Genomic DNA, 18,603 nt, shown 5'->3' with positions numbered 1-18,603 from the left:
TTACCAGAATACACACATCCAATTAAGTGTGGTCCCCTTCAGAGTTCATTTTAGGTGATTACATGTTTACTTCAATAGTGCTGACACAGAGCAAAACATCTCTGAATCTCCACTGTGGAACTTAGGGCAGCTTTGTTTGGATTTTTTCATCATTTTTAACATTCTTGGTAATGGTGAATGTCTTTGGAGAACTATTTTTCAATTTTGAAAAAAAATTTTCATAGCTCTATTTTCAAAATAATAATCTTATCAAGTTAACAATTTTATTTGAGCCCACATGAGCTGTGACTACAGAGGAACAATATTAGTTTGTGCATGAGGTTTGTAAACTGCCTCTGGAGGCAGTGCTCGTAAAGGTAAGACACAAATTTCCAAAGAGCAGCCGTCTCAGCAGGAAGGGAAAACAGACAACGCCGAATAATACATTTTGATAGTTTTTCATAACCTCCAATTTGCTTACCTCCATGTGAAGAGTTTTAAGTTGTTTTCAACTAAATATGCCAAAAACATGGTGTCACTTGTCTGTTCCCATTGTTCTCTCCAGATACTAATTTGAGAAACCCACGGGTGCTCAGCAGCGAACATCTCTGCTGATGATGTCTGTGAAGCCAAAGGTTTTTGCTGCCATTAAAAGGAATAATTTTCCAAAGTGTAGAGGTGGTTCTCTTTTTAGAGCATGAGCTACAAAAGTTATTTTCAAAGAAAAGTATGATTCATTTATCAAAGTTAAACTGAGGAATGTCACTTGGTTTAATACTTGGGTAAAACTGTTCAATAGGAAATAAAACTTATGGACCACTCTGTTAGCTTAACTGGAGAACTGTTTTCCCCCAATTATTTCCTTCCATAATCCTGAACAAGTTATTCAGTCTTTAAGAAATTGGGTTTTGTGTGTGTCTGTTTGTGCGCGCACGCTGGGACAGAACTAAATAATCTCTAATGCTTCTTCCAGCGTTGGGATTCTAGGGAAGGCAGAGCTGGGAAAGCAAAGAGCCTGGGCCCTGCAGTCTGATCAGCCGAGGCATGAGTCTAAGTCTCCCACTTACTAGCCACACAAGCATCCGTAAAATGGGATGATAATATCCAACTCAGAGGACCACTACAGGGACTAAATAAACAAGAAAGCACTCAACAGATGTAATTCTCTCTTCCCCTCCTTTGTATGTGGAATGGGACTGCAACCAATCCAAGCATATAAAACAGAAACTAAATTTTTTTAACACTTACTTTCCAAACAGAATATTTCATGGGATGTGCTGCTGAGGCACATAGTCCTGACTATTTCATTATGTACATAAAAGCAAGGTTACTGCCAGGCTGCACTCAGCCAAGACCTTGTGACACAGGGTAACTGCCTAGCTCCTCTCTGCTGTGATCGAGAGTCAGGGTGAGCAACTTTCACAATCTGCGTAAGACATGAAAATGGAGATGGCTCAGATAAGCAAAATGAACAGCACAACCCTGCACTTCCTAGGTGCTCTTTCCGCACTGCCTAGTCCTCCACAATACTTTTCAGGAAGTGTGGGCACAATATCATTAACAGGTACCTTCACTGCCACTATAAACTGTCTATGCAAGTTGGAAACACTTTTGCCAGAGAGATAAGTGAAACTTGGCCATTTTAAGAACAAATAAATAGATGCCTCCACAATGGTTATAACTAGAAAATATTGAAGAGATGGTTAAAATTAGAAACTACTGAAAAGCTTTTGGGAGCTACAAATAATCCAGCAAGGAAGACCCGATGCATCTGAAGGCTTTGACAACTTAATTACATTAGCATCCAAGTTAATGGTGACTTCTCACTCCCCAGCTGATAAATTTTCTTTTGAATAAATACAAAGATTAGTTAATTGGAGTATAAAAACACACAAACTAGTGCTGAGAAACACCTGGACCTGACCTTAATACAGCAAATATAATCAGACCTAAATGGTGTGTGTGTGTGTGCGTGTGCGTGTGTGTGTGTGTGTGACATGGAGCAGGGAGTGGTCTTTGGAGATTAGCTGCTTACATTAGGTATTTAAATAACATTATTATAGGCTGTCATCAAGTTACATTTGTTTGCCAATCTTAACTTCTCTAGGTGATTCATTCTGGGAAAGAAACAACACCCTAAAGATTGTCAGATATAATTCTAAAGGAATTAAAAGAAGAGGTTTTTTCCTTTGCTCAGGAACAACAGGAATTCTGGAAGGCCATGCTTCACCCCAACTTTGAAAGAAGCAAAAAAAAAAAAGGGAAGAACCATTAAATAAATCTGATCAAGAATTTACGTTAGCTACTTGTTTAGATGGATGAGTCAACGTAGACTAAGTCTAAAAAGGAGTTTTAAGAGTAGTCCCCTTTTGTCAGAGCTGGGAAATGAAAGAATGAGTCACTTTAACACTTGATGTCAAAACCTTGGTGAGCTCTGGCTTTCGTGTTTCTAAATCAACAAACAGCATCATATAACGTAGCTCAGGCGGTCAGCCAGGAAGTGGCGGTGACCCTAGACTCCTCTCTCTCATGAGTAAAGCCAGTGGCCAAGGCAGTGTGTCCTGTGCGGAGGGTGTTCCTTCTAACTCTCTGCCATCCTGGGAGACTTGCCCAGCCTAATGGGATATGATTCTGCTATCCTAGACAGAGACCATTGACACATGGTTTAAGTGGTCATTTAGCCTACTTTATAATAAAGCCCATGATGGAAAGTCTTAAGGACATCTGCCAGAGATGAATAAGGCAGAGGAACCATCTCCTCCAGAACGCGTATTCTAGGGTTCACTCTGCTAACACATCGTTTCCTACTCAATGTGCAGAGAAAGCAGAGGAATGGACCTGGAGCCACAGCCAGAAAGGCCACCAGGTACTTACGGTTCCTTTCATGGATGATGGCCACGTCAGTCTCTGTCCCGGGCGGCTGGGGTGGGGGTTGTTTCTGAGGATTGTGAAATCTGTCAGTGAATGTCCCCCAGTACCCTAAAGCCCTGCAGGTGGCCTTAGGGCAGCTATTCAACTTGTGATTACTTTTCTCCCCCTGAGTATCAAACTCTGACCTAAACTGCCGTCATTCTGGTCCAAATCTGGCAGACTTTTGTCCCACACTGCTGCAGAAGAGAAAAACCTCCTTTGGAAAGCTACTTAAATTCAGGATAACCAGACTCATCTTCTTGAGTCCAGGGACCATAACTTTTCAGTGTACATACTCATAATTCAAATTCTGCCAGTGGCTCGCTCTCTGAACATAGATGTCTATTCTGCTGGAAAAAATCCATAGATACCTCTCTTTAAAAAAAAAAAAAGTAGCTTTACTGAACTATATTTGTATGTATCAATTCAATGGTTTTTAATATATTTACACAGAACTGTGCAACCATCACCATAATCTATTTTAAGATGGCAATGAAACTTCTCAAAGCTCAAAGAGGACAGGGATCATGGTCTGTCTTGTTTGCTGCTCCATCCCTAGCACTGGTCAAGCACCTGACCTAGCACCTGGCACACAGGAGGAGTTCAATAGGTATTTGTGATATGAGTGCTTTTATGCCGTCCCCGAGTGCCAACTTGCACCCTCCAGATCCCTAAGTTTCCCAGATACAAGAAATAACTACCTCTTCTTTCTTCCAATGGAAACTTTCAATTCAGCTAATCTCCATATGGTAGTCAGAATGATCCCTAAGATCCTCACTCCTTGGTGTGCACATCCTGTATATGTACTGTTTCTTCCCCTTAAATGTGGGTGGGCCTGACCTAATCAGGCCAGTCATTTTGCAAAAGAGTAGAGATCAGAGACAAGAATTCAGAGATTCAAAGCTGCAGCAAATGCTCTCCTGTTGGCCTTGAAGGGGAAACGGCCACACTGTGGAGAATGCAAAGCAGGAAACAGCAGGTGGCCTCTAAGAGCTGGCCCCAAGCTGGTGGCCAGCAAGAAGGAGGACTAGTCCTGCAGCCCCAAGGAACAGAATTCTGCCAACAACCATGCGAACTTGTAAGAGTACTCTCAACCCCAGAAGAAAATGCAGCTTGATTTCAACCCTGTGAGACTGTGAGCAGAGAAGCCAGTCATATAGACTTCTGGCCTACAGAGACTGTGAGATAATGAACGGGTATTGTTTTAAGCCACTAAGTTTGCAAAAATCTGTTATACAGCAATAAATATTGAATACACTCCTCCAGGAATTAGGAGGATGGCAAGACTGATTACATTAACTCCCAGGAATGACTGGCCTCATATCTTCTCAGGCATATCACTTTGGAATTTTAAAATAAGGGAGTTTTTTTTTTTTTTTAACACAAAAGAATCTCTAGTTTATAAAATTTCAATAGGTATAAAACTTAAGGGAAAAACTTAAACAGTGTGAAGGAAAACATTTAGGGTCAGCTTTCCTAAAAAGTTCCTATTTTCCTCAGCTTCTTCCCATCCATTCATTCAGCAAGCATTTGCTGTGTACCAGACCCAAGGTGGCCCTATATTGGATGTGACAGCCACCAGCCACATGGGGCCCTTGAGCGCTGCAAAGTGCCTAGTGGGAATTGAAGTGCACTGCAAAATGGAAAATACACACCAGATTTCAAAGATTTAGTATGAAAGAAAAATAAGGTAATAGATCTTGTCAGTAATTTCTTATGTGGATCACACGTTGAAAAGAGTGATGGAGGTGGATGATAAATAAGTAAACAAATAAGTACGGATTAAGATAAATGCAAAAAAAAAAAAAAAAAGATAAATGCTATGAGGGAAATAAATAAATGCAAAGATAGAGAATAGGGGGAAATTTTTTTAACACCTTTATTATGGTGTGGTTCCTGTACAGTAAACTACACATATTTCAGATGTACAATTTGATGAATTTTGATAGATGTATACACTAGGGAAAAATTATTTTATATGGAGTGGTCAGGAAAGATGTCTCTGAGGAGGTAACATTTCCACTTTAAATGTGCAAGTTTGCTACAAACTGTTAAGTTTTAACACGTGACAGCACTAGGGGCTGGGGAGCTTAAAAGGGCTGACAAAGGCAGTTGGTCAGCTGCAGGGCTATCACACTGCACAATTCCCATTGGGTTCCATGTAAATGGCGCCCCCTGGAGGTGTGCAACCCTGAGATCCTATTTATATGAATTGTTTGTAAGTCTCTGTAAGTTGGAGGGTGGATGGTATAAGAAGTCAAGCTTCCAAGATTAGTTTTTCAAACTTTAGATTTTCCAGATACAATGTGTTTTCCAGTTTTAATAGTTGTAACACACTTGGACTTCATCTGCCATGTAGCTCTACAAAAAAATCTCCACTGGGGAATACCACAAAATTCCTGATTTCAAGCATGAGATATGGAGGGCAGGCAGTTGGCAGTCTGCAATCTGAAATTCTTTTTTTCCCCTTCCAGTGAGCTGAATTTGCTAAAGATATGTAAAACCTTCCTGACTTCTTGCTAGAAATCATCTGGTTTCTATATCTGTCTCTTTCTCTGAACAGAGGCAGAAGTATTAGATAGTTTTCAGAAAAAGTTTTCAGAGTTACTTGACCATACAGACCTCAAGGCAACAAAAAGCAGGCCAGGGCCCACACAGGCCAGCTGGGCACCTGTGGCCTCACTCAGGCAGCTAAAGCAATGAACCTCAACGTACTTTCCCAGTAATTGCTGCCCCTGAAAAACACATTTACTGCCTGTCACTGTGCACAGACTTTTCTATTTAAAAAAACAAAACATCTTTGTGAACCCTCCGCCTTAAACACACACACACACACACACACACACACACACGTACACATACACAAACACACTCTTCCCTTATTGATACTCTGGGGCAAGGAAGAGGTATTGAAGAGGTTGAGTGTTGAAAATATATTAATTTTTTAAAACTACTTATTAAAAATAGGATTCTCCATTCACCTGAAATGAGAGACTTTCTGAAACAAAGATGCCTTGCTTTCCCCTAAATATCGGTAATTCTCACTTAATCAGATACAGGGTTTTTCAGTTGATTTTTGAGAGCCTTATGAACTTGCTCCATGCCTTTATAATGAAAAGAAAAAGTTAATTACTACCCACTTTTAACTAGGGTTTTGTTAACAACGGTATGCACTTTGTTTTTCAAGGCCCAGAATCAGTTTCGTGCGACAGGCATTCACACCCAGATCAAAGGGGAAACGCAGTGTCCTTCTTCCACAAAGTCACTTCCACTGACTGGCCAGGAAGACAGCATCTGCTCCTTGCTGTCTGTTCCATTAGTGGTGAAAGGTTTGTCCTGATCCATTAACCTGCCCCCCACTTCCCCCGTGCCCCTTACAATGGAGAAGGGAGCTTTGCGAGGTAGCAGGGCAGCAATGAGGAACGCTCTTCCCTGACTCTGAATCAGGCAAGAGAGGCTACAGAATTGCCCAGAAATCACTCATAACCCTGGCCTTGGTGCCTCCCAACTAGGCTAACAGTCAGGAAAAAGGAAAAGAAAACACCAAAAAACAATCAAAACAGTGCTCATTCTTTCCAAAATTATGTTTATGAGGAACCCTGGAGAAGGTCTATGAGATTATCCAAGGAGGTTATCACTTGGTACAGAAACTATCAATTAAAATATCAAACTAAAAATCTCTTTCCTTAAAGAATTTTTGTCACAATTGGTTTCCAGAAGCATTTCACAAAAATCCTTTGAAACGGAGCAAAAAGGAGAACTGCTGGGTATTTTGGCATCCTCATTTATGTCATTCCTGAGACAGCACCACCCCGATCCCAAATCTGTTCTCAGAAATGTGCGCAAGAAAATTCTCTGGGGACTCGGGGGAGCCTGGATAAAGTGTACTGGCTCCCTGCCAGGGCAAAGAATGACATACTATTCTGTATTAAAAAGTTGGGTGGCTTTTTTTTTTTTTTCCTTTTCTTTCTCTCTCTTTCTTCTTTTCTTGGAGGGGAGGGGATTGTTTCTATTTTTCGTTATGTATCAAATCCCTAAAGACCACAAATAAATCCCAGACATTAATGCTGATGCAGTCGGAACAGGAAGTGTTTTAACACCAAAGCAAGCAATGAAATAGAAAAAGTTCCTGCCTTAGATCATATTAGGATGTGCTTAGCTCTTGGAAGATGCTTACCTTACTGTCAGGGAGGGGTGGTCAGTCTGTGCTCCAAAGAGTCCTGAAGATGCAGTTTGTGACCAGGATGCTGGGACCAGTGGCAGCACCAAGGAGCGGCTTGGGAGGGAAGGGCCTTGGACTCTACCATAAACTCCACTGAGTCACACATCCAAAAGCCACCCCAAATAAACATACAATCTAAGGAAAACCAGTGGACTTATTATACAAAAGCAATTTCAAAGAGGGGCCCCTGGCCACCTTCCAATCAGCTGACAACCCCTAAAGGTCAGTTTCCAAGCCACCTTCCAACTGAAAACAGCTTAGCATCCTGCTTTGCACATCTGGCTTAGCAATAATATTTCCTTCCAGCAAGGAATCCCAGAGCGGGAAGAAATGGGGGAACCCCTAGCCTGTAGCAAAAGAGCTTTGCTCCAGGTTCTGGACTAGACCCTGCCCTTGGTTATGAGATGGGCCATGAACAGAACCTTCTGTAGCGCTAGTTTTCTCTTCCACAAAATGAAATGGTTCAACTATAGACCAACTCTAATAGGCCTTCCAAGTCTAAAATTCTGGAATCTACATCACCAAATGTTTCAAATGAAGACAATGATAACTGTCTCTTCATAGCCAGCTATTGGTCCCCAGGGACCTTTACTGTTTAGAACTTTCCAATGGGGTTATATTTAGTTCAGAGACAACACTGAACGCAAATGAGGAGACGAGTCCAATGAAGTGGGTTTTTTTTTTAAATTAAATTAATTTATGAGATGTTACTTCTTATAATTCTTTACTCTGAAATTAATCTCTAAAAAATAAAACACCAACACTCTGATCTAGACTGTAATTCCGCTTTATTTGCTTTATCTCCTAGAGCTGTTCTTCTTTCCTGGAACCAGGGAACATTTTATGTTAAAATAAGTTGAGAGAAATAGTAGAAACCAGTACCAGTAATCAATTCAAAAGGTCTTTGATTTTTCATTTAGTTGATTGGGCTGACTTTATCTGTTTTCAATAATTTTTTTTTTCATTTTGCTGGATTAAATATCAGTAACAGGCAAAGATCAGAGTAGGGAGAAACAAATACTAACGGGTTTTACCATGGCTCGGGTTCTGGCTTGACTATTAACTAGTCAAGTTGTGTGGCCTGGCGCACATTCTTTAACCTTTGGGAATCTCAGTTCACTCATCTGCAAAATGTGGACATAACACACAGTTCCCCTTATAGTCCCCTCTACCAGGAGTTAAATGGGATAAGGACAGGGAAGAAGAATGGACATATAGTGTTGCTTCTTTGGACGACTCTCCAAAACAAGGGCATCTGCCTCATTTTTAAAAGTATAGACATTGCTACTAATTAACTGTGGTGGTTAAAACAGAAACAAGTCCTGGAAAGGTTCCACATAGGCCGGATCAGGCCCAAGGCAAAGCACGAATTGTAGCAAAAGTGAGGCTTCCAAAAGTCTACCTAAGTCGAAGGTAATTGTATTCTTTGAAGACACTGAAGTTGCTTCCCACTTTTCAGTGTTAAGGTCAGGACATAGTGCAAAGGTGGATGGTGGACACTGTGGGGTTTATGACCATTCAGACTCAGGGGTCTAACCTCTGGCAAACTGGGCCTAGATTCCTCATCCATCATCTGATTTGGTTAATCTGAAACTTCCATCTAAACTGCACCCCTGCCTCTCTAACAAAGAAGAAAACTACTTCAGAATGTGACCTTACAGACATTGAATCATGTTTTGGTCCAAATGCATTTTACATTAATTAAATTACAATTATACATTATATTACAGGTCGAGTCCTATTTCATTTGCCAATTAAGAAAGGAAAGGCCTCCACCTATACCACTCAAATGCGATTACCTCACCCCAAAGTTGTGGGTGTTTCAGTACCAAAAAAAAAAAAAAAAAAAGAGAGAAAGAGCAGTGCCTGAGGGTTCAAGAAAGCCTGAGGAGGGAACCAACCAGAAGAAAGAACTTTCGTCGGGAGTTTAGAAGACTCTAGAACTGGTTATCTTCGTATCTATCACCTGCATTTGGGGGCAGTTCATGCAGTACCAGCATTGCCTCTAGATCCCAAACTCCACTCAGTAAATAAAGTCATTAGGAGGAGGTGGAGTAGAAGCTTACATACTTTCAAGCTGAACTACTCCAGATCAGCGGTCCAGGGATGGCAAGATCTAACCTTTTCTAGAAACACCCTGTTAACCATTCATTCATTCGCCTCCCCCATTCTCCATATAGAGGTTGCTGCTTCTGCACTTGATTTCCACAGTCTGCCTACCCACACGGCATCCATCCTTCAAAGACCTTGCTCAAACGCTCTCTCCTCTAAAGCTAACGAACTGCTCGGTTTATCTTTCGGGTCGGGGCTGATCTCTCTCTCTTTGGCAGCCAGTGTCCCTGGGATACGTGTTGTAAACTTAGACCTGCTTTGATCCTGCCTTGGATTGTATCTGTGTCTTGCCTTAACACTTGCTCCAGATGACAAATGAAGGCAGGCTCCTTGGAAGCATAACCACGTTCTTAGTTAAATACCTTTTTCTCTCCCAAAGCACCTCGCCCCTTCCACATAGTGGCTCAGTAACACATCTGGCAGATTAAGTGCACTGTATTTAAATATAAATACGGTTTGGGTCGCCGGTGTCATGTATGTTGCCACACCAAACCACACTAGTAGGTTTCAAACTGCCTCGACTGGCTTCAGGCTCCCTCGCTGTCCCTGGACAGGCGCTAAGCAACTGTGAAATCACCAAAAAGACAGGGAGGCATAGGGGGAATAAAGGGAACCCGGGGCCTTAATAATCCTTACTGAGTCATCATTTCCTGAATGATGGAGCTTGCTGCTGGCTGGGGGGAGGGGGGTTGGATCGGGAGAAAGGAACCTGAGAAGCGCGCGGAGGATGAGCCTAGGACAAGCCCCCGCCCCTCGCCCCTCGCCCCTCTGAAGCTCTCCTTGCAGCGGTGGGACCCCAGAGCAGAGGTCGGGCCCGCACCCTCGTGCTGGAGCGCCCCCCTGTGGCCATGCCGCAGCCCTCGCCGCTCTCGGCTCGCCCGCAAACCTCTCTCCTAGCGGCGGAAGAAACAAGACACGCAGAAAGTTTCCCAGCCAGGCGGTTAGCGAAAGGTCGAAGCCAGGTCCCGGAGCCTCGATGTGCGGGGGTGGCGGGAGCGGCGCCCAGGCTGGTGGCTATGGCAAAGGGTCTGGGCCCAAACGGACCACCCTCAAGGGCTCCGGGGTGCTCCCAGCGGGGCCCAGGGCCTCCAGATTCCGATGGCAAAGGGCTTCTCCGGCACCCCAACCTTCTAGCGAAGGGCGGGAGGGGAGCCTGGGCCCACACCAGGACGGGATGCCCCCTCTATCAGGACGCACCTGGGGCTCTTAGGTTTGCTTTATTCATTTTCTCATTGGAGGGAGGGGGCCACCCCCTCCTTTTGGCGCATTCTGATTCCCAGCAACCCCAAGGAGCCCACCTAGAGTCCACCGCCCAGCTCATCGCCGCCCTCCCTGCTGGTGTGACAAGTGGAAACAGCAACTCCCCTTCCTCCTCCCCCTCCAGCCTCCCGGTTTGGGAGGTAATGTTTCACAAGGGTTTCCCCGCCGTCCGCAGTGGACCTGCCAACCGGGAGGCAGCGGCGGGGGACGCAGCGACCCGGGGCAGGGGGCCGGGAGCCGGCGAGGCCGGGCCCGGCGCCGCGCCTACCTCGTCCACGGTGAGCGGCATACAGATCCGGTACTCCTTTAGCAGCATGGTCCTGCCGGCCGCGGACCCCCGGGGCGGGAAGCGGCGGGGGTTGGGGGGTGGTTCGCCCCCAGACCAACAAGGCTGCCGCCCAGACGCAGGGCAGGGCGCCTGGAGTTCCGCGCTCAGAGCCGGCCAGCGAAGCAACCCCGGCGGTGCGCTCAGCTCCTGGCTTCCTCCTTTCCGCCCGAAAGCATGTCAAGGTTTGGGTCCGAGTGTTCTCGGCTCCCCCGCCTCCTTCCTCGCGGAGGTCGATCCGCCTGGATCGCGGTGTTGCAAAGTCAGGCAGGGAGGGAAGTAGACCCGCTGGAAACCGCTTTGATCGGCAGCCCAGGGCAGTAGGAGCGGGCGCCAGATCAGGATATGCCCGGAGGCGGGCGAGGGAGGGAAAAAAGAGAGATTTCCAAAAATTAAAACGAATGCACCGAAGTCACCCGCTCGATCCGCCTCCGAAACCAGATCTGAACCTGGCGGACCTCCCCTCTTCTCCGGCCGCGGCCGGTCTGCCCAAGGCTAGTGTCACCAGGAACACATTGCAGCCGGAGCGAGAGATGCTGACTTTCCAGACAAAGGCTCGATGGGCTCCGCTCCCCGGGCGGTAAACAAGATTTCCAGCTCTTTTTAAGGCCGGTCCGCGAGGTGCTCCGGGGCTCCCTGGGAGAGAAAAGGGAAGCCGCCGCCGCTGCGGCCGTTCAGCTCGGCGTGGCTGGGGCCCGGGGTTCCTCCAACCTCTGCTCGAGGCTGCGAGGGGCGGGCGGGAGGAAGCTGGCGCCTTCCGCGCGCTCCCCTCCCCCGAGTCCCTGGGCTCCCCGAGCGCCGTGCGTGCCCGCGAGTTTGCAGCCACCTCGCCGGGGCCGGAGAGTCGGCGCCGAGCTGCAGTGTGCCTCGGGCCGGGGAGGTGGGTGCGGGAGGAGCAACCGCGAGCGAGGCTGACATCAGCAGCGGCCGCGGCGGGGAGGGTAGCCCCATCCGGCCAATGGGGAAAAGGCAAAGAATGTGGAGGATTTAAACAAAACAGCATGTCTCTCCCAGGTTGCTGCCAGACGGCAGGGCTGTCCCGGAGTGCCGAGCCCGGCCGGCGCTAGGAGGATTGGAAAAGGGGGCTCCCCTCGGCTCCTTTACCCTTTGAATCTGTTCTCAACTGTACCCCAGTTGCTGCAGTGCTCTGTCCAGCCACTCTGGTGGCTTCTGGAACCAAGGTATAGAAGTGTTCCTTGACCTTTAGGAAAGGTTTTTACAAATGCTTACCACGAGCGTTTTCACTGGTCCAGCAAGCAAGCCCAGCGCTGGAGAGGCGATGAGATTTGGGAGCAGGTGAACAAATCCTTGCTTGGTTTCCTAATTGGTTGCAGAGCAGGAATTCAGAAACTGGAAAGTGCAACAATGTGAATAAAAACGAAGTCCGAACAGAAAGACACAATAGAGCGGGGGGAGGGTCTAGCTCAAATGGTAGAGTACATGCTTAGCATGCTGGAGGTCCTAGGTTCAATCCCCAGCACCTTCTTTAGAAGTAAATAAACCTAATTACGCCCCTCTCCCAAGAAAACTAAAAAAAACAAACAAACAAACAAACAAAAAAAACCCTACATAAATTCAAAAAAAGAAAAAAAAAAAAAAGAAAGAAAGACACAACCAGAGGGAACATGAACTGGACATAGCCTTTTACTTCTGCTGGCCCTACTTTCAGTCTGACTTCAGACTTCGCCAGGCAGCAAGAAGTTTTCCTGTCAGCACTCCTAAGTTCAAAAAGTCACAGTGAAATGTCAATGAAAATGCCTGGAGTGTTGGTATTTCATCCATATTAAACAGCTCCCTCATTTTAACCACAAGAGGCACATTCTTCAGTTACTCAGGAAGCTGCATGTAACTGCTGAAGTCTGTTTTTCATTTGTCTGGTATTTTTAAGCTTGTTTTTCTGAAAAGTTGCTGGATGAAAAATGCATCCGTTGCCTCTTTGCAGAAGAACCTGCAAGCATCATCTTTTCTCAGAAAAAATATTCGTGCTCTAAAATCCTGCCACTACTCACAGAACTCTGGATGGTGCTACAGGTGGCCTCAACATTACAGTATTTTAAATTATGAGTAATAAGTAATTAACCAATATAACTATGGTGGGCTGTGGCTAAAATCATCCAGATGGCTGGAGAGCATTTATAACTGTGTGAACATGATACAAAGGCTGATAGAAAAATGACACCCTCCACCCAGCTTATATTCTAGTGAAAACTGTTTTCTAGAGAAATGCTTCCCAGAGTTGGCTCAGAAACATTCACAGCAACTAATTAAAGCTAAACCAAATTCCTCGAGGTGGAAAATCTAAATCTGACACTGTACTTCTGAATAATAACACATGAAAGCCTGTGATACTCAGAGAAAGCGCAAGCTGTTTTTCCTTTTTCTGCTTCCTACTTGAAAACAAGTGTAGTGGCTTCACTGCTGGCACTCAAAGCTCTTCCCGGAGGCAGCTAGGGAATGTCCTGGCTAGCCACACATGCACATGCACACAGGACATCAGGATATGTGGACATATTCCTGGCTTCCTAGATGTTTCCTGACATTGATTCTGTAACTAAGTATTTTACTGATGAATATTATGGTTGAGGAACTACTCTGAATTTCACAAACTACAAATTATCACATATATGTTTCTGCCCTTTCTCCTCTGATAAGCTGACTTCACTGAACTCTTTCTTTCCACTCAGTCCGCATGCCTGGTCACATTAATTTTGTTTAAACACAGCTGTAATCCTGCCATCTTCTCTGTGGCCTACTGAGCAAGTTAAAATTCCTCGGCAGGAGGACCAAGGTTCTGAATCTACCTTTTCCCTGTAGCCCCGCCACCCTTCCCCAGGCCTACTCCAGCCAAATGAGAAAAATCTGTTGGCCAGAGACGGCCTGAACTTACAGCTTCCACTTACCTTGACCCTTCTGCTCCTGCCTCTGCCCCTGTCTTCACAGGGAGTCCTCCCTCACTCCATCCTCTCCCTGCTCCGACCCCCCCCCCCCACACACACACACCATTATTCAGCAGGGCACTGACAGTCTGTGTTTTGGAAAGTGATTCTGATGGCAGTGTGTTGGATAGGTTAGAATAGAAGGATCCCAGAGGCTGGAGGTTATTACTCTAATCCTAAAGGAGACACGTGGAGAGGGTCTGAATTAGACAAGAGAATGAAGAAAAGACAATGGATTTAAACGATTCGGAAAAAAAAAATAAATAAAAGATGTGGACTTGGGAACCGACTGGTTTTCCCTACAACAGCGCTTGGGGGAGGGGAGGGCAAAGGGGGAGCCTATTCGTTCATCACTCATTCACACAAAGGGAGTAGGGCGCCATCTACTGGTCAGACACGTTGCTTTACAATGTTCTAAGTCACCTCGTCAGCAAGTCTGTCGAGAACTGAATCTTTGTTTCTTTTCAACCAGAGGAGTCATCCACTTCCAAAGAGCCTTGAAGGTGTTGCTATCATCACCATGGATGCTACACTCTACAGTTACCGATCATCACATATTAAAAAGTGCGGGTAGGGCACAAAGAGCAAAAAGAGAAACGAAGAATAAAGTTCCAAGTGAGGAATGACACGACCAAAAGGAAAAGAATATTAGCCGACACATGTCTATGACAGCATATATTCTCACATGGGTGACACCCTATGAAGGCAGGGGTTCTCAGAACGCGAGATGGGGCGGTGCACATCTACATCAATCATCTGAGGAGCTTTTCAACCCACTATCCTCACCGGAATAAGGATGATGCGCCCCTCCCTCACACTGAAACCTCTTCTCAGTTTGTGAGAAAAAACTGTAAGGTTCTGACCTACCTCTAAATAGAATTTGAAAGAGAAATGTGTCAAGGCTCATTGAGAGTCTTATTCCCCACACAGAGCCATTCTAGACAACTCTTTACCTTTCTAGACAACCCAGAACACTGATCTGGACTATTCATTTTGGCTCTTGTTTGTATGCCAGTGTAGCCTCTATATATAAAATGTCATATACTGTACTGTAAGTGTTTCACCTCTCCTCTAATTCCCCAACACAATGGTAAGCTTCCTGAGGAGACAGACCATGTCCTACTGTGTCATCTGGAAAATATAGCCTGGTGTGAGAGGTATTGTAGATACCTGATAAAGGCCTATTAGATGTCTGCATATTTGAGTTCAGGGTTCTTAAACCTTGGTACCATTGACATTTGGTGACAGATAATTCTTTGTTTGGGGGGGGGGTCACTGTAGGATTCAGCAGCATCCCTGGTCTTTACACACTGACTATCTGTAGCAACCCTCCCCACCCACACACATTGCCAAATATGGGGCTGGGTATGTAAGGGGGAACTCCTGCAGTGGAGAACTACTACATTAGTGTGACATTCATTAATGTTATCTAAATGTTTAGCTGCTTGAAAGAAACTTTTGAAGAGACTGACTTTCAATTTGTTAAAATTAGGGCTAAGGAGGCAAGGAATAAAAGAAAACTGTTACATCACTGTGATATACAGTGTCCACATCTCATTCCCATGCTATGCTTTCTATTAGCAAAGCCCTTGATAAAGGGCTTAACTCTAACATCGATCACTTGATTAAGGCAATGTCTGCCAAGTATTTCCACTGTGAAGTGTCTATCTTTCTCTTTGCATACTCTGTTCTTTGGAAGCCAGTCATTAGGCACAGCCCACACCCAAGGGAGCAGAAGTGAGCCCCACCTCCTGGGGGAGAGTGTCTACATATACAGTGTGGTATTCTGCAAGATTTGTCCCTTGTCCCTCATTTGTGTATTCATTCAATTACTTACTCATATCAGTGGGGACTCATGCATATTTCCTCTGTACTTTGAGTTATAATTCATTAGTACATTATTTTTGTTGCTTAGATTGTTCTAGCTTTGGTCATTGGTGGCTCTTCCAGGCTGGTTCCTGGGTCCTTTTGACATGCCCACCCTATTTTTAAGGGTGATTTTAGAAAATCAAATGTTATCCTTTGCAGTTAATTTTTTTTTTCAAATGTTATTTAATTCCAGCAAAGTCTATGTCTAGGTATGCCTCTTTGTGTGTGTATTTGTGTTTAACACCTGTGTGTCTGACCTTGTTAGATACTAAGCAAATGTTAAATTCATTCTTCATAAAACTACACAAAGCAAGTCCCAAGGCAATTCTTATGTGTAGACCCATTTATCAGGCCTCTATTAAATACAGAGAATGCCTTTGATGTGTAATTGCTTATAGCTGTACAGTAAATGCTCATAAAATAAAAATTAATTGACAATGATGTAGCATATATTGCCTCACGTAGGAAAAAAACCTGTATGTTCCATGGCCAAATGTATGGTTTTGTCTTTTTTTTTTTTTAATACATGAGCTAGTAATAAATGTTGTCAAAGTTTCACTTTTTATTGCATTGTCTATTTTTACAGAAATTGGCAAAAGGTCAGAATATTTTGAGATGAATTATGAGAGAATGTAACCTATACTGACTGGAGAGAAATTTTAGTGATGAAAAAAGACGTTGTCCTTGATCCTGAGTGCCTGCCCTTAAAGAGGAGGCAACTGTGCAACCATAACTTATAGCAGCTCTTTAATGCCAAAGATTATTTGACCTAATATCATCAAATGATGTCAACACAAATCCAGAAATAGTATTTCTTAGCTATGTAGTGCCACAGAGACGTCATGGAATTTGACTTTTTGTGGAACATTTAAATGTTTCCAGAGAGAAGAGAGGATTATGTTTGCAATTAACAGTATGTAACCATTCATATGAAAACCCCAGTTTAGAAGTTGCTTAGATGACTATAGTTAGGCTTAATAGTGGCCCCCAAAGATATCAGGTCCCAAGCCTTGGAACCTGAAAATGTTACCTTATTGGGAAAAGGGTCTTTGCAGATGTGATTAAGTTAAGGACTTTAAGATGAGACTATCCTGGATTATCTGGTGGCCTTAAATATAATCACAAGTATCTGTGTAAGAGAAAGGCAGGGAAACATCTGACACATGCACACAGAAGAGGGGAAGGCAATGTGACCATGAGAGCAGAGACTGGAGTGACGAAGCCACTAGCCAAGGGATGTCCACAGCCACCAGAAGCTGGAAGAGGCAAGGAACAGACTGTCCCCTAGAGCCTCCAGAGAGAACATGGCCCTGCCATACCTTCACTTCAGCCCACTGACACTGATTGCAGACTTCCAGACTCTAGATTGCGAGGGACTCAATCGTTGTTGTTTTCAGCCACTAAATTCATGGCTATTTGTTACAGCCGCAAGAGTAAATGAATATAATGATTCAGGTAGGACTTTATTCACCTGATGTAACTGCACTTGACGTGAAGTAATTCCAACACAAGACTAACAGATTTACTCAAAAGATAAAATACAGTATATTTTTCTTTACAAAATGATTCACAACAGATTTGGAAAAATCAAGTTCTCCCATTGCCTTTAAAACAGGCAATTTATAAAAACAAATACTTCACAAACAAATATTTTACACACATTTCAGGAAGATTTCTGTAACGTAAGCCCTGTGACTTTCAATATTTAATGCTCCCTAACTTCAAATCTCTAGCCCAAATGACTCCCTTCAATTTGACACAGGTACATCTACTTGTCATCTCAACATTGTCACTTCCGATATCCAATAGGCACTTCGAACTTAACATATCCAAAACCGGCCCCCAACCTCTTCCCTCTGATTTGTGCATCCCAAATTGGTTCCATCTTGGTAAACAGCAACTCCAACTTTAAAGAGATTCAAGCCAAAATTCTTGCAGGCATGTCTGACCCTTCTCCCCTCAAAACCAACAAGTCCTATCTGAGCTCTATTTTCAGATTATATCCAGGATCTAGCCACTTCTTACCACTTCTACTGCCTCCACCCTCATCCAAGACCCCATCATTTTCCCCCTGATTATTGCAATAACGTTTTAACTAGCCCCTCAGCTTCTGCCCAACCTTGTCACCACACAGCAAGCAGCCAGAGTGATTCTTTTACTATGTAAACCAGCTTATGCCACTCCTTTGCCCCAAGCCCCATTGGCTCCCTATCTCACTCAGATTAAAAATCAAGTCCTTCTAATGGCCAAACTGCCTAAACCTCAGCTCTTGTAACTCTCACCCTTACTCATTCTGGTCTTCAAACAAACCAGGCATGATTCTGATTGCTCTCAGCTCAGGGTTCTTGCTCCTGTCTCTGCCTGGAATCTTCATCTTCCAGCTACTTGCAAGACTCTCTTTCTTATTTCAGGTCTTGGCTCACTTGCCTTCCTTGACCACCTCCCAAACACCAAACCCCTGGTACATATTTACATGTTGATTTTGTCTTCCTGCCATTAGAACGTTCAATTCACAAAGGCAGGAAATTTGGGTCAGATAATGTGCACAGCCAAGAAGCTGAAAGTGCCAGAAATGCCAAATGTGAAAAAAATATATGCCAAATATAGTAATTAATATATGGTACATTATTTTCTATAATTAGTATTGTAATATACATTATCACGATTTTTTCCAAATAAAATTTTTCTGATCAGTATTTCTCTCTACCTTTTAGATGCCTTATTTTTCCACTGCCAATTTTTCTCTTCTGAAATCAAATTCTTTCTTATGAAGCCACAAATTTAATCTCAGACTCAAATAATAGATTTATAAAAAGTCTGTCTATAATACAATACTTTCACCTATTTTCTCTGGCCAGTGCTCAGACTTTAACCGATTTCCTTCTTTATTTGCTTCACTTTAATTTTTTGTTTCCTTTGAAAGCTTTTCCTTAGATTTCAATTTGCTTTCATTTCCTTACCTCCAAGTCTAGCAAGCAAGGGCTTCAGTT

The 18,603-nt window shown here is 44.0% G+C and overlaps 1 protein-coding gene and 1 long non-coding RNA gene across 2 annotated transcripts in view; one reads left to right on the top strand and one right to left on the bottom strand.

The window, feature by feature from the left end:
* Window positions 1-11,700, bottom strand: part of PITPNC1 (phosphatidylinositol transfer protein cytoplasmic 1) — a 212,178-nt gene extending 200,478 nt beyond the window's left edge. The window contains exon 1 of the mRNA XM_031468910.2: window positions 10,752-11,700. Coding sequence (XP_031324770.1) covers window positions 10,752-10,799 — 48 coding nt within the window. The 5' untranslated portion in view covers window positions 10,800-11,700. The remainder of the gene's footprint in view (window positions 1-10,751) is intronic.
* On the top strand, window positions 10,544-16,176 carry LOC116157800 (uncharacterized). Its single transcript, XR_010384578.1, has 3 exons — window positions 10,544-10,761; window positions 11,823-11,989; window positions 14,217-16,176. It is a non-coding gene; the product is annotated as an uncharacterized LOC116157800 (long non-coding RNA).
* The last annotated feature ends 2,427 nt before the right edge of the window (window positions 16,177-18,603 follow it).

The sequence above is a fragment of the Camelus dromedarius genome, chromosome 16 (genome assembly GCF_036321535.1).
Source record: "Camelus dromedarius isolate mCamDro1 chromosome 16, mCamDro1.pat, whole genome shotgun sequence".
NCBI lineage: Eukaryota > Metazoa > Chordata > Mammalia > Artiodactyla > Camelidae > Camelus > Camelus dromedarius.
Note: the sequence above shows the minus strand (reverse complement) of the source record. Positions and strands in the feature narration are given on the sequence as shown.